Raw genomic sequence first — 15,174 nt, forward strand, 5'->3', positions numbered from 1 at the left:
TGGAATAGATCCTAGGTGGCTCAGCTGGTTACTCATTGACCTTTGGCTTGGGTCATGACCTTAGGTCCTGGGATCCAGTCCCATGTGGGACTCCCTGCTCGGCAGGTAGCCTGCTTCTTCCTCTCCCTCTCTTATAGCTCATGTTCTCCCTCTCTCTCAAGTAAATAAAATCTTAAAAAAAAAAAAAAAAAAAAGACTGTATAGATTTATTTATTTTTTTTTTTTTTTAAGATTTTTATTTATTCATTTGACAGAGAAAGAGATCACAAGTAGGCAGAGAGGCAGGCAGAGAGAGAGGAAGGGAGGCAGGCTCCCTGCTGAGCAGAGAGCCCAATGCGGGGCTCGATCCCAGGACCCCGGGACCATGACCTGAGCCGAAGGCAGAGGCTTAACCCACTGAGCCACCCAGGCGCCCCAAGACTGTATAGATTTAAATTCTGGCTCCACTACTCAGTCACTGAATCTGGGTAAGTCATTTTGCCTCTCGAGTCCATTTCCTTATTTTATATAAATGGATATAACAAGAATAGTAACAATTCTTAGAAGGCTGTAATAAAAATTTAAGTGAATATCAATTTAAAATGTATAGCGGTATAAACAGTTAATGCTAACTGCTATTAATATATTATTGAAATGAGCAATCTGGTGAAATATGAAATGCAAAAACTCATTACTCCATGACATTCTTTTTTTTTTTTTTTTTAAGATTTTATTTATTTGACAGAGATCACAAGTAGGAAGAGAGGCAGGTAGAGGGAGAAGGGGAAGCAGGCTCCCTGCTGAGCAGAGAGCTTGATGCGGGGCTCGATCCCGGGACCCTGGGATCGTGACCTGAGCTGAAGGCAGAGGCTTTAACCCACTGAGCCACCCAGGCGCCCCATGACATTCTCTATTAACGAGAGGTTAAGGAACTGGAGATGAAAATGAGCCACTGGCCTACATAAAGAATATACAATTTCAACTTCTATGTACAGCATTTAAGAACTATGGCCCATCCCCAAACTATATACCCCGTATCATTCCCTACTATTCTCTAGACACTAAAAGTCAACTAATATTAATGATTCGTCACACATTATTTTTTCAGTCTTCTCTCATGCTATTCCTCTTTCCCAAGTGAAACCTAATCGATTTATCAATGCTCACCTTAAATATCAGATTTTCTACAGCCTTTTATGTTTCCCTGGCCTAAAATGGCTGTTCTTGAGTTAAATGTATATGGATCCTCCACAAAGCCCAAGTTAATGATCTGGGATGAGGGAGTCTCAAAATTGTTTCAATCACTATTGAAACTAACCATAGTATGAAATTAAGATAGAAAAGAGATTTTTTTTAATTACCTGAAAAGATTCTCTATTTTTACGCTGTCTTCTCCTTTCTCTCAGCAAACTCTTCTGTTTTTCTTCTTCTTCTTCCTTTTCTAAAGCTCGGATGTGTTCTTCAAAGCAAATTAAAGCATCTTCTTTATCCATGTCTAGAGATTTTCCCAGTTAAAAAAAAAAATTAAAATGTCCAGTATCAGTAAGGAAAGCAGTTTACATTAACTTTCTATAAATTTCAAATTCACCTGTAATTAAATTCAAATTCACTTGTAATTAAACTCAAATAGGACTCATAATCATCTAAATAGGAAATGTCTTTATTTTTATTTTTTTTTAGATTTTATTTATTTATTTGACAGAGAGCGATCACAAGTAGGCAGAGAGGCAGGCAGAGAGAGAGAGAGGAGGAAGCAGGCTCCTGCTGAGCAGAGAGCCTGATGCGGGGCTCGATCCCAGGACCCCGAGATCACGACCTGAGCCGAAGGCAGAGGCTCAACCTACTGAGCCACCCAGGTGCCCCTAAATAGGAAAGGTTTTAAAAAATTCGAACAACCTCATTAAAAGATACCTTGAATTCGAGGGTGAAATAAAGACCATGCATAAGACACAGTTAAGGAAAATAAAAATGTTACTGTAAAATTTGTCAGCAACATTACAACCACCGAAGGAGCTTTTCAGAGGATAGAATTTTAGGCCCTACTAACACCCACTGAATGACGCAAGGTATTCAGAGGGGTAATTCACAAAGCTGTAATTTAAAAAGCAACTAGTAAGTCAGAACAAGAACCTGGGTAAGCTTAAAGCAGGATAATGCTAATACAATTTTTGGTGTTTGCAAATCTCTAAAGCCATTACCTCAAGGAGACAGTCTGAATAAAACTGTGGCAATTAATCTAGTTCAAACTAAATTACACTAAAATAGCAAAAAACAATTCAGACTTGATCTATGACAAACATACCAGATATTTTAATATCTGATAAAGTTAGTATTTTCTACTTGAATAATGAAACTCAATCATACTCTACTTGGAAACCAACAAAACCCCGTATCAGTAATGGACAAACAAGGGGTTCCTGGTGGCTCAGATGGGTGTCTCTGACTCTTGATTCTGGCTCAGTTCAAGATGAGCACTGGGAGACTGAGCCCTGCATCAGGCTGGGTGTGACAGTCTGCTTAAGATCTTTCTTTCTGGGGCACCTGGGTGGATCAGTGGGTTAAGCCTCTGCTTTCAGCTCGGGTCATGATCCCAGGGTCCTGGGATCGAGCCCCGCATCAGGTTCCCTGCTCAGCGGAGAGCCTGCTTCCTCCCTCTCTCTGACTGCCTCTCCACCTACTTGTGATCTCTTGCTCTTAAAAAAAAAAAAAAAAAAAAAAATCTTTCTTCCCTCTTCCCCCCCCCCCCCCCACCCAAAAAAAAAAAAAAAAAAAGGGCGGCAGGAATCAACAAAAAACAATTGTGTAAAATTTAGTTAGTCATCTCATAATAAAAGAAAGAATTTTTTGTTATTGGACTTCTAAAAAAACTTTCTCCTAATTAGTCTTTATATTCTTACTCTGCAATTCCTCATCTTCTGCAAAAGTTGGATTATCCATCAGATACTGCTGGGCTTCAGACCAGGTAGTAGAGTATGTTACATTAGCCATGTTGTCAAGTATGTTTTTTAAGGCTTCCCAATTTCTCTTCCGTAACTGCTTTGCTTGCTCCTAAATCAAAAGAATGAATACACATTTGAGGTTCAAAAAAGTGTGGTATTTGAACTGCAATCAGTGAGTTTCTTTACATTCTAAATGATGCCCAAATTTCATGTTACCCATTTACTTTAAATTAACTTTTTAAAAATAAACACTAATTTTCCAATGATCCTGTCAAACTTCTTAACCTGGTAACTGCCGACCTTCAATTTTTTTTTTTTTTTTTTTACCTCTCTTTAAGAAGTTGGAATCTGGAAACCGTATCTCCCCCACAACTCCATAAATCTCTCTTCCTGTAACTATGCATTAGAGAAAGGAGTCGAAAACTAAAAAGTTACTATCAGCAAGTTACACAATAGGCAAATTCCACAGTCTTCAACCACTTTCAGTTATGTTCAAATTTCTGTTAATACTTACATTTCTATGTATCTCAAGAATGAGTAACCCATAACTTATTGCATAATAAAATAGATATGAGGTGTTTTAAATCCTGCAAGCACCTTTTAGTGGTAACAATTATATATTACTGACATTTTTCTATAGAAAACTTACATAAATGCATTACAAACAAAATTACTGAGTATTTTAAAAAAACCTAATGAGTTAAAAAAAAACAAAAGTGGGCAGAAGATAGCCAGTTAACGACAATTCAAGTAACAGTTGGATAAGTCTGCACCTCGTGTGTCCACATCAGTACTATTACAAAAGCTATCCATTTATAAATCTAACTTTTAATAAAGAGATCTGCTACACCACATAAATTGAATAAAGCAAAACAAAATTGGACATGGTATAAAATAACTCGTAATCAGAATGAAGAAATATCTTGTTTTACCTATAAATACTAACAACTAAGAATGAATAATACCTTTTCTTTTTTTGAAAGAAAGAATAAAACATCTTCATAGATTTCAAGACGATCACGTTCTGATATCGCATTCCAGACTTCCATCTCTCCAAACATTTGCTCAGCTTTTCTAGTAGAAAAATTAAACATTACTCTATATTACTCAATAAAAATTCATTTTAAGCTATTTTAATTTTATGGTAAGCTTAAAACCACCTGATGAACACTCTGAATTCATGAGTGTATTATACAGAAAAACCTTTGGATAAATAATAGAAAATGAACAAAATAGCTTAGGCCTCCATTCCCTCCCTATAGATGGAGTGGTTAATTTTTTTTTAAGATTTTATTTATTTATTTGTCAGGCAGAGATCACAAGTAGGCAGAGCAGCAGGTGCAGAGAGAGGAGGAAGCAGGCTCCCTGCTGAGCAGAGAGCCCGACGTGGGGCTTGATCCCAGGACCCTGAGATCATGACCTGAGCTGAAGGCAGAGGTTTAACCCACTAAGCCACCCAGGTGCCGCAATTTTTTTCTTTTTTAAAGATTTATTTATTTGAAAGATGTCTGGGTGGCTCAGTCGTTAAGCATCTGCCTTCAGGTCAGGTCATGATCCTGGGGTCCTGGGATTGAGCCCCACATCGGGCTACCTGCTCAGCGAGAGGCCTGCTTCTCCTTTTCCCACCCACCCTACTGCGTTCCCTCTTTTGTTGTCTGTCAAATAAAATCTTAAAAAAAAAAAAAAAAAAAAAAGTTTTTACATGAGAGAGTGAGAGAAAGAGGGATGAGGAAGGTGAGAGAGGAAGGGAGAGGCAGGGAGAGGGAGAATCCCAAGCAGATGCTCAGCTGAGCAAGGATCCTGATGTAGGGATCCATTTCATGACCATGAGATCATGACCTGAAGTGAAACCAAGAGTTGGACACTTAACCTACTGAGCTACCCAGGTGACCCAAGGAGCAGATAATTCTAATTGAGCCATGTTTTGTAATCAAGATTTTATTTCTTAGGGTAGCTACAGATACTAACAAACTGTCCATGGAACTAAATTACAGACTTCAAAAAGTTGCCAGAAATTTAGGTAATATATAAAATTGGACTATTTAAAGAAATGAAGAAACTTTGCCAATGCTATTCTAGAAAACTCAGGAAAATAAGAAAGTACATATGGAAAATGAACTTAACTTACTGCAAAAATGTTAAATTTCAAATTATATATAACATACATGTAATGTGTACATGTGTGTATATACATGTGTGTTTGTGTATGTGTGTGTATATATATGTTTTTTTAAGTAGGCTCCACACCTAGTGTCAAGCCCAATACAGGGCCTGAACTCACAACCCTGATAGCAAGACCTGAGCTGAGATCAAGAGTCAGATGCTTAACGGACGAAGCCACTCAGGCACCCCTCAGTTCTTATATTAAGCAGAAAGAAGTCAGGCTTTAATTATTACATTTAATCTACCCCTCCTTTGTTTTAGTCTCTAATTAATAATTCAGTAGTCTATAAAGTCAAATTCCACATTTAACACTGATTTACCTTGTACCTTACGAAACTGCCCCAACTCATAGTTACTTAGCTTTAATGAGCATCCATATTGGATTAGTTACTACACTTGACAAAAATGACACAGAAACAGTGCAGTAAACATGTACCATGCATTACTAAAAATCTTACTTGTATCTGGTTGTGGAAGTCATTTTCTCATGATTCTCAAGAAAACGCTGAAAGGATTCTTTAGCCTCTTTGTATTTTGATCTTGCTTCTTCTTTTTCTTCTTTTTCTGTCTGGACTTTATAAGCATTGAAGGCTTGTTTTTTTTCACTCAATTTTGCTAAAGCACTAAATTGAAAAAATACCATGTAAGAGTAAATGAAGGTAGGATGATCAAATGTCAATGCTTTGAAAAAAAAATGATTTCATTCACTAATTATGAAAATTTCAGTAAGATACTAAAAATTAAGAAACAATTACAGAAAGTAATTTCTACTTTAAAAAATTTCTAATTTCATCTGTACTCAAATTGTATGACATGCCTTTTGGCTTTTCTGGTTCATATCTGACATAAAACAACTGTTATTGGTATCTAAGAGAAGACAATGAAAGTTAAAAATTATACTATTTTACACAATTTTTAACATGCTATGGTTGGAAAAATAAATTAAAAACCTTAAGTGTTACCTGTATCGTGGATCATTAATGATCATTTTCATAGCTTGTTCCCATGAAGCATTAGATGGTACCCGCTGAAAACAATTTAATGACAAAATTAAAACTTTGCACAAATACTGTAAAAGTCATACAACAGGAAATAAAGTATAATACTCACTGCAAACATCAAGCACTTCCCTTTGCTCAAGTATGAAAGAGGTCTAATAATTTCTTATTGAACCAAGGCAAACCTGGGTAATATACATATAAACTAAAAAGAAAGCTTAAAGTCATATTTAACAGAGCAAGAGTACTTAAGACCTTTGATTAAAAGGTAAACAATTTTTTGAATAAAAACAAAACAGAGGTAGAATATACTGTATAGAACGCTGTACACAAAAATTTCTTTTTGTACACAAGAATTTTTTTGGTGAAAATCAGTTTCATAAAAATATTCTTCAAAAAAGGGAAATTTAGTTCATTTTTGGTTATGACAGTTTATGAAATTACTATTTTCAATAAGGGCATCAAGGTACTGACTGCATTAAACAGTAACTTTATTAGATGATTATTATGTCATATAAAAATCTTTAATACCTTTTCTTTCAATAATTCTTTAAATGCTTGCTTTGCCTCTTCCTTTGTATTCCAGGTATAGGTTTTCTTTGCTGGCTGGCTTTCCTCCTCTTCTTTTTTGGGAGTAAAACTAGAGGGAAATTCAAACATTTTATAATTTAAGTAAACATTTGCTTCACTTAGAAAAGCAGTATTTTGATTATTTAAGTGTTCACTACTGAGGTTAAATTCTACAATTTCAGAATGAATTCTCCTATATGAACCCTACACATTTACCTAAACATAAAGGCATAAAATTTAATAGAGTTTTTTCCTGAAACATTCAGTTATTAGGGGAATGGGGGCCTCTAAAAGTAACAATTATACTGAAACATTAATTCCAGCAATCCACAAATGAATACCTTTAAATGGTCTATAAAACTTACCCAGTGTCTTCATTTCATTGCCTTAATAACTAAGGATTTGGGCAAATTTGCATAAATATAAAAAAGATGCTAAGGATCTAAATCAGGATGGGAATACTACAATTCATATTCCAAATCTAGCCCATTGTCTGTTTCTGCAAATAGTTTTTTACTCATGAGTTTATATACTGTTTATGGCTTATTGTGTGCTACTATAGCAGAACTGCATCATTGTGACAGAATTTATGATCCACAAAACTGAAAATATTAACTCTGATAATTTACAAAAAAAGTATGCCAAACACTGATCTCAAACAAAAAGAATTAACATACCCCAAAATTATCAACTCTACCAGTTTGGTGGTCTTTATGAAATGAAAAGGTCATATAATCCTGACATCCCTTCCTATATATAAAGGGGAAAAAAATGCAGTAAACAAAAAGTAGAATACTTCAAGGAAGGACTGGAACAAATACTAACAACTACAAAACATGTATTTCCACCATCTGAGTCAAGTAACCTTACTTTGGTAAGGTTTATTTATTTATTTATGATTATAATTTATAATTAAATACTTATTAATTTATTTAAAATTATCAGAAATAGTATAAAGGGCCCAGTCAAAATAACAGCTATAAATGGTCTATAATGCAGTAATTAAAATAAAAAAATTATAATGACTCAGGCACTTAAGGAAATACTAGAAAGAAAATAAACAGGAACTGTTTGTTGTTAAAATTATGAAAAACAAATTACTGCAGAAAAAAATGAAGTATAAAAAGATATTAAAAAAAATTATCCCCCAAAGCTTAAATATCTATCAGAACACTGAAATTATGTATATGTAAATAATGGAATAACATGCCATCACTCAACATGATGGGGTATGTCAACATAAAAGATATCACATATAGGTTTAAAATAGGTATAATGCATACATTTTTTTTTTAAGATTTTTATTTATTTGACAGAGATCACAAGTAGGCAGAGAGGCAGGCAGAGAGAGAGGAGGAAGCAGGCTCCCTGCCAAGCAGAGCCTGATGTGGGGCTTGATCCCAGGACCCTGGAATCATGACCCAAGCCAAAGGCAGAGGCTTTAACCCACTGAGCCACCCAGGTGCCCCATAATGCATATATTTTTAAGTGCATAGAAAAAGGGCAGAAGGAGGGTGCCTGGCAGGTTCAGCTGAAAGAGCATGCAACTTTTTTAAGACTTATTTGACAGAGAGAGACACAGCGAGAGAGGAAATACAAGCGGGGGAGTGGGAGATGGAGAAGGTGGCTTCCCACCAAGCAGGGAGCCCAATGTGGGGCTCAGTCATAACCTGAGCCAAAGGCAGACGCTTAATGACTGCGCTACCCAGGCATCTCAGAGCATGCAACTCTTGATCTTAGGTTGTGAGCTGGAGCCCCAGTTGGGTGTAAAGATTATTTAAAAAATAAAACAGGGGTGTGTGAGTGGCTCAGTTAGTTGAGCATCTGACTCTTGCTTTTGGTTCAGATCATGCTCTCAGGATCCTGAGATGGAGTTCCATGTTGGGCTCTGGGCTCGGGGAGTGGGCTTGGGGGTCTGCTTTCCCTCTCCCTCTATCCCCCTCCCCTGCATGAGTACGCGTGCTCTCTCTCAAATCTCTTAAAAAACAAAATAAAACTTAAATAAATAAAAAGGGCCGAAAGATGTAAATAAAATGTTACTCTTCTATGCCTTCAAATATACCATACAGATTCCTTTTTCAACATTTTTTTTTAAAGATTTTATTTATTTATTTGACAGAGAGAGAGAGAGCGAGCGCGCGCACAAGCAGGCAGACAGGCAGGAAGAGAGAGAAAGGGAAGCAGGCTCCCTGCTGCACAGAGAACCTGATGTGGGGCTCGATCCCAGGACCCTGGGATAATGACCTGAGCTGAAAGCAGAGGCTTTAACCCACTAAGCCACCGAGGTGCTCCCCTTTTTCAACTTCTAAAACAGGAAAAATTTTAAAGTGATTTTCAACTTTGGGAAACATACATAAGAAAAATTTTAAAAAGTATATTTACAAGAAGGAGTTGGAAGATGAGATCAGTATGCCTAAGTATTAAGATGGGTGATCATGTTTGGAACTTGACACCATGGTTCACAGTTTCTTAAAACGTATGTGAACATCATTAAAATCAAGAAGCATGGCTCAAATTTTTTATCTGTATAAAGCACAGCCAGATGAAATATGACATGACATGGAACATAAGTACATGTAAACTATAAATTGACAGATGTAGCTGTCTGCCATATTAAAAAGTTGTAGCAATTTAATTACAGTAACAGTTTTGCTCATACGCCCTACTAAATATTTTTGTCTACTTAATTTTTGCTTCTATTTGATCAAACTAGCACTTCCTTTCAGGGCTTTGTTAAGTCATATTTGAGACTGTTGTAAAATAAAGAAAGTAGTACTAATCCTATCTTTATTTAAAATTTTGTTATTTTAATAATCAAGGACTTTTTGCATTAGTTTTGATTTAAAATTACAGCTCCAGAACTGACATATCTTGTTTACTAAGTTGGTTGGTACCCCATTTTAAATTTGTACCTCACCCTCTACCTCTTTATTCTGCTTCCTAAACCTTCTGAGGATTAGTTTTCAACAGTTTAAGAGCATGACCTTGCAAAATTCAGCCTTGATTATTTTAGATAATGATTCATTATCTAAATCCTCATGTTTTGAGTTACAAAAAAATTTTAAACACTCAAGGGCCACCACATGAACTGGCAATTTCTTGCATTAATGAAGTCTGGTACTGATCTACACAAGTCACTAAACTTACTCAGCTACGGTTTCCTGCTTAGCTGTTTCATCTCCAGTATTACTGGATACTTCCATGCTCTGTTCCTGAACAGCAGGAGTACTAGTAAGTTGTGCTTGTTCTTCAGTTGAAATTGTCACTGTATTCTCGTTATCTACAACGGTAGCAACAATTGAAGTAACTTCAGGCTCAGGAACAACTGGACCAGTTCCACCCACAGTATTCGAAGCAGAGGTGGAAGCGCTGGCGTTGGCAGCAGCGGCGGCGGCAGCGGCAGCGGCTGCAGCAGCAACAACAGCAGCAGCAGCTTCCGCAGCAGCCATGGTGCTCATGGTGGTTGGAATTTCTGTTGTAGGAACCGGGGCTGCTGATGTTGTAGTGCACTCTTCTTGCTTACTGTGCATTAAAAAAACAACAAAAACTGGTTATCTCATTAAGTAATAATCAGAAAGCCAAAAAATACTAGTTTTTAATCACAAAATCAAATGACTGAGAGAAACTATAAAAGGGAGAAAGGCAATATGGCAAACTATAAGCCACCTGAAAAGATGAAAACCACAGAATGAAACTGGATTACTTTGATTTAACGGAGCAAACATTCAGGATAATATAGGATAGGGACTCATGCAACACTCTGCACTTCCAAAAAGCCCAGTAACTGTTTTCGTTCATAAAATGCCCTACTATCAGATTGTATTATATACATCATAAAATGTGGCCTAGATCATAAATTTCTGTAAGAAGTTTAAAATTTTATCCATTTCATATATTAAAAGGGAAACCTGAATACAGGAAGACATATATATTTCACCTATTCCCAAATTAAATCAAAACAAATTTTGGACTTTTCTATAACACAGCCTTAATTCAAAGGATGCAATCCAAATTCCAACAATCACTGTCTAGTAAAGTGTCATTTGTATATCTTGAATAAATATCCTTCTCCCTGCTCCCAGTCCTCCAAAGACTTCAAACCATCACCCTCATGTTAAATACTATTTATACTATAAAGCAAATAGTTAAAACAAGAATGCTACATACAGGAGACACCAAATTTGTAAATCGTACTGATATTCAAAATTACTTACCTACTTTCTTCAGCTTTGATCATTGCTATTAAAGAGAAAAAAGAAAAGTCACATATGACATGGTTTTTAAATACAATCAATGAAAATAAACATTAAAGGGAGATAAAGAGAAATTTCATACAATAAGATTTAATTTACCATCCGAAAAAACAAACTTTTTCAGAGCAAATTATTGCTCCAAAGTTCCAGGGCAGCAATTAAAGAATGAAGACAAATTTAAATAACAGCAGTTTTTAGGAAAGTTTCTCTGCACACTGCTACTTTCCCAAAGGCAGCTGACTACTGCAAAAACTCCCTGAAAATATCTGTATAATTCTGGAACAAAATAGTATTTTCCCCAGGGGTAAAACTGTATTATTATTATTTTTTTTTTTTAAGATACCAAATTCAAAATGAGACCAAATTCATGATGAAATTCCAGCGCAAAATACTAGCATTGACAGGTAGATAGATAGTTATACACACCAACTATTTTGTAGTAGGGTTATATCAGAAATGAGCTTGATATTTCTCACATGAATAAAATGGGAATCTACCTATCTACAATATTATTATTAGCCAATGCTAGTATAGAAATTTAAAGAGCTTTAAAGATTTGCATTCAGTATTTCAGCTTTTATTCCAATTAAAGTAAATTTTTCTTTATGGGCAACAAAAGTATTCAGCATCATTAGCGAATGAGGTGGTCCATGTAAGTAACAAAGTTGAACTTTATGAAAATATTTTAAAAACTTATCCCCCTTTAATGTAAACCATTTCTGAAAGTATGTTGAGAATGTGTGACAAAAAGAAGTCATCATTACTAACATAAATTAACATATTTTTAGGATACAATGATGATCTAATAAGCTAATTATGTGACACAAGAAAAAGGTAACTAGACTTAAGACCACAGAGCCTTTAGGAAAGGTTTATTCTCTTTACTGTTAGATGTCATTCCACACTGCAGACTATTATAGCCTCCATTTCTAAAATCTACTGCTTTTAAATTAATAATTTATTTACCAGATTCTATTAGAAATGAGAGTAAAAGAACTATTCAATTCTCACTCTAATCTCTGTTATTTGAAGAACTGGCTTTCATATTAGGTAGTATTTCCAGATTTTCAGGGGTATTTTGAACAGTTGAGAATAATGAAAAATACTCCCTTTGTAAGTAAAGCAGACATTTTGTTTAATTCTCCCATAACATAAAGGCTATTTTACAATGTTGTGCTAAAATAATATTAGCATTAAATGTATAGTCTGACAATATATTAAAAAATTTAAACTGAACTCAAGGCTCTCTGCTATCCGCTACATGGGTTAAATCACATATTGTATGTATATACCAACACTCACAGTTGTATTTAAATTATTGTACATGATGCCCTTATTCAATTTTCTAATGGTAAATTAATTTTTTAATCAAAGTATAATTTTAATAAAAGTCACAAGCTCATTTATAATATAACCCTTTAATGAATTTTTAATTAGAGATTTCTCACTGCAGATTTACCCAATCATGGTTAGTGAACATTAGTAACAAACTCTAAAAATGTTAAATAATGACAGAAAATGAATTATCAAAGCAGCTCACCATGCAGGTTTGATTTTGTAATAAGACTTCCAGCAACAATGGTATTCTGGTATCCTAGTTTCAGTGGAATCAAATCAAATAAAAATCTATTTAAAATCTATAGAACTGATATCTAGAGCAACAAGAAAATAAGAGCCCATAAAACTGTTATACCATTTAAAATGTTCTAATCATTTAATTTTTAAAAATAAGACCTGGGTTTGAACAATCCTATTATAAAGGATTGTTTCAACGTGAATGACATAGATATGTAAAAAATTAACATTAAAAATTATTTTTTTCTGTGTTACCTTCAAGATCCTCAAGTTCTTTAGGTTTGGCCCAGCGGGATTCTTTTGTTTGAGAATTATAATAGTAAGGCTTTCCAGAATCAGATTTGTATTCCTTCCAGGGACATTTAGATAAAAGTTGCTAAAGGGAAATAAAAATCTTCAGTTAACAGTAACGTATTTAGCATAACTTATCATTCACATTACTATTTCCCTAAATATCAATCTGTACAAATCAAACGCTTTTGAGATAAGCCACCAATTACAGAATACTTAGTAGGTAATGTTATTTGAAATATTATTTAATCTTTACAATAATACCACAACATCCATACTGTTATTTCAAATTTATACTGCTACTTACAGAAAAAAACTTGTTTAAGATAATATACCTAATAAAGGGGCAGAAGCAAGATTCAAAACCAGGTCTATGTAAATTTCAGATCCCATTTGTTGTTGCCATTTACACCCCATCATAGGTAAAATTTATCATACATACTTCACAGACTTCTCAAATGACAATTTCCTAACAAAAGTAGGAAAAATAAAAAATTGGGAAAAAGCAAAATGTGGTTTACCCATGCTTAGATATCAGTTTTATGGCTAATAATTTATTAAACCTATGCAAACTACCTTATGTAAGGAAACAAAGTAAGTATGATATACTTAAAACCTAATGTACAAAACCGCTTGGCGTGCATGAGAATGCTACTGAAAACTATTTAGATGGTGTCTTGGTGATGATATTTAAAGAAAAAATAACTACCTGTATCAGTACTGGAATTAAAAAAAAACAAAACAAAAACAAGAACCAGTCTCTGCCAACCTCCCATCCCAAGTATTGCTATGCATATTAGTGTGGTGGCCTAGAAAATATTTTTATATCCTCAAACTCCTTCATTAAGAAAGAAAATAAAGATATGCTGCCAACCTGGAAAAATCTCCAACTACAGCTTGAAATACCAGATCAACTCTTACTTAGGACTCCAGAGTTCTTAATTAAACCATTTACAATAATGCTTATTCAATTTACTCCTTCAATCTAATTTCCACACTATATATTGTTAATGATAAAATTCAAAAAGAAATACACATACTTTGCAGGGGTTTTTTCCACAAAGACAATTTCCCACTCTAAAAGAAGGATACTTATATTTTTAATTTAATTCCATCTCCATTACCTCAAACTCAGAAAATTTTTAAAAATTCACTGGAAGACATTTTCAATCACCTAGGTTTGCTTAAAGGGAAAAGTGTAAAATGTGAATATAGGGATGCCTGGATGGCTCCAATGGTTAAGCATCTCCCTTTGGCTCAGGTCATGATCCCAGAAGCCTGGGATCGAGTCCCTAGTCAGGCTCCTTGATCAGCAGGGAGCCTGCTTCTCCCTATACCCGCTGCTTCCCCTGCTTGTGTACGCCCTCTGACAAATAAATAAACAAAATCTTTAAATAAATAATAAAATGTGAATTTAAAGAATAGAGGGCAGAAAGAGTGTCCTTTTGCTCTTCCAATTTATTTTTAATTTGATGCCACCTGATAAGGTTTACTGAGCAGGGGCAAAAATCAATGAACAAAATTGGTCTGTCCTTCTAACAGTCAAATATTCATAAAATCCTAAGAAAAAAAATGAATCTATTTGACAATCCCTAATTCTAAAGCCTCAAACTTTTACCTCAGCAGGTGTTTTCAGATCATCTGGTTTCTCCCAAGTAGACTGTTTTGTTTCAGTATTGTAGTAGTAAGTCCTTCCATCAGGTGACTTATGCTCAGTCCACATTGATTTCTAAAGAAAAAAAATTAAAAAAAAAAATTCAAATTATTTAACAGTGTTATGACAGTGAGTATCAGTTTTCATTAGTTTCATTAACAATATACAAAGAAATTAGAAGTATAAAAACAGGCATATTTTTCACAGTTTAAGTCATTTAGAATAATTTACCAGTGTAAGCAGTAGGGAGAAAACTGAAAAAATAGACTATTTTAAAAGTATTTCAAAAGTGACATGGACCTATTGAGGTTTTAGAACCTCTATATTTTACAAAGTATCTCAGAAGTATAAGGATAGGAATCTTTCTCCTAAAAATGGTAATTTTGTAACTAATGCACAAAGATAATCTATATGCAACACAAATTATTTTAGCTATGCCTTATAGCTAAAATATATGAAGTAGATGCTAATGTTGTATTAGGTGGATTGATCATGAGCTCAATAACTTGAATATTTACATCAAGTTGGACAAAGCTCCAGAATGACATGCCATAAAGGTGCAGCTGTCAAAACTAGAAAGGACGGGTTTTGGATGATAGAATTTAACAATGAAGGTGAAATTTAACAGGGATAAAATGTGTATCCAAACGCCTCAACATAAAATGGGTGAGAAAGTTTTATGTGACACTAGTTTGATATAGAATATAAGTCCACTCTTGGACCCAGAAGAACTACTAAGAACCTACTATAAG

At 34.6% G+C, this 15,174-nt stretch overlaps 1 protein-coding gene across 8 annotated transcripts in view; it reads right to left on the bottom strand.

The window, feature by feature from the left end:
- The window catches only part of PRPF40A (pre-mRNA processing factor 40 homolog A), a 56,363-nt gene that overhangs the window by 10,126 nt on the left and 31,063 nt on the right, over window positions 1–15,174 (bottom strand). For 4 of the 8 annotated variants that reach the window (XM_032857820.1, XM_032857821.1, XM_032857826.1 and 1 more), the window contains exons 6-16: window positions 14,387–14,497; window positions 12,733–12,853; window positions 12,443–12,496; window positions 10,864–10,888; window positions 9,797–10,171; window positions 6,611–6,719; window positions 6,044–6,108; window positions 5,540–5,704; window positions 3,884–3,992; window positions 2,877–3,027; window positions 1,341–1,474 (exon numbers count right to left, since the gene is read on the bottom strand). In XM_032857820.1, the coding sequence (XP_032713711.1) occupies window positions 1,341–1,474; window positions 2,877–3,027; window positions 3,884–3,992; window positions 5,540–5,704; window positions 6,044–6,108; window positions 6,611–6,719; window positions 9,797–10,171; window positions 10,864–10,888; window positions 12,443–12,496; window positions 12,733–12,853; window positions 14,387–14,497 (1,419 nt within the window). The remainder of the gene's footprint in view (window positions 1–1,340; window positions 1,475–2,876; window positions 3,028–3,883; window positions 3,993–5,539; window positions 5,705–6,043; window positions 6,109–6,610; window positions 6,720–9,796; window positions 10,172–10,863; window positions 10,889–12,442; window positions 12,497–12,732; window positions 12,854–14,386; window positions 14,498–15,174) is intronic. The other 4 variants (XM_032857824.1, XM_032857823.1, XM_032857827.1 and 1 more) reach the window with 1 other exon arrangement.

This window comes from Lontra canadensis, unplaced genomic scaffold (genome assembly GCF_010015895.1).
Source record: "Lontra canadensis isolate GAN:19392208 unplaced genomic scaffold, GSC_riverotter_1.0 scaffold13, whole genome shotgun sequence".
Lineage (NCBI taxonomy): Eukaryota > Metazoa > Chordata > Mammalia > Carnivora > Mustelidae > Lontra > Lontra canadensis.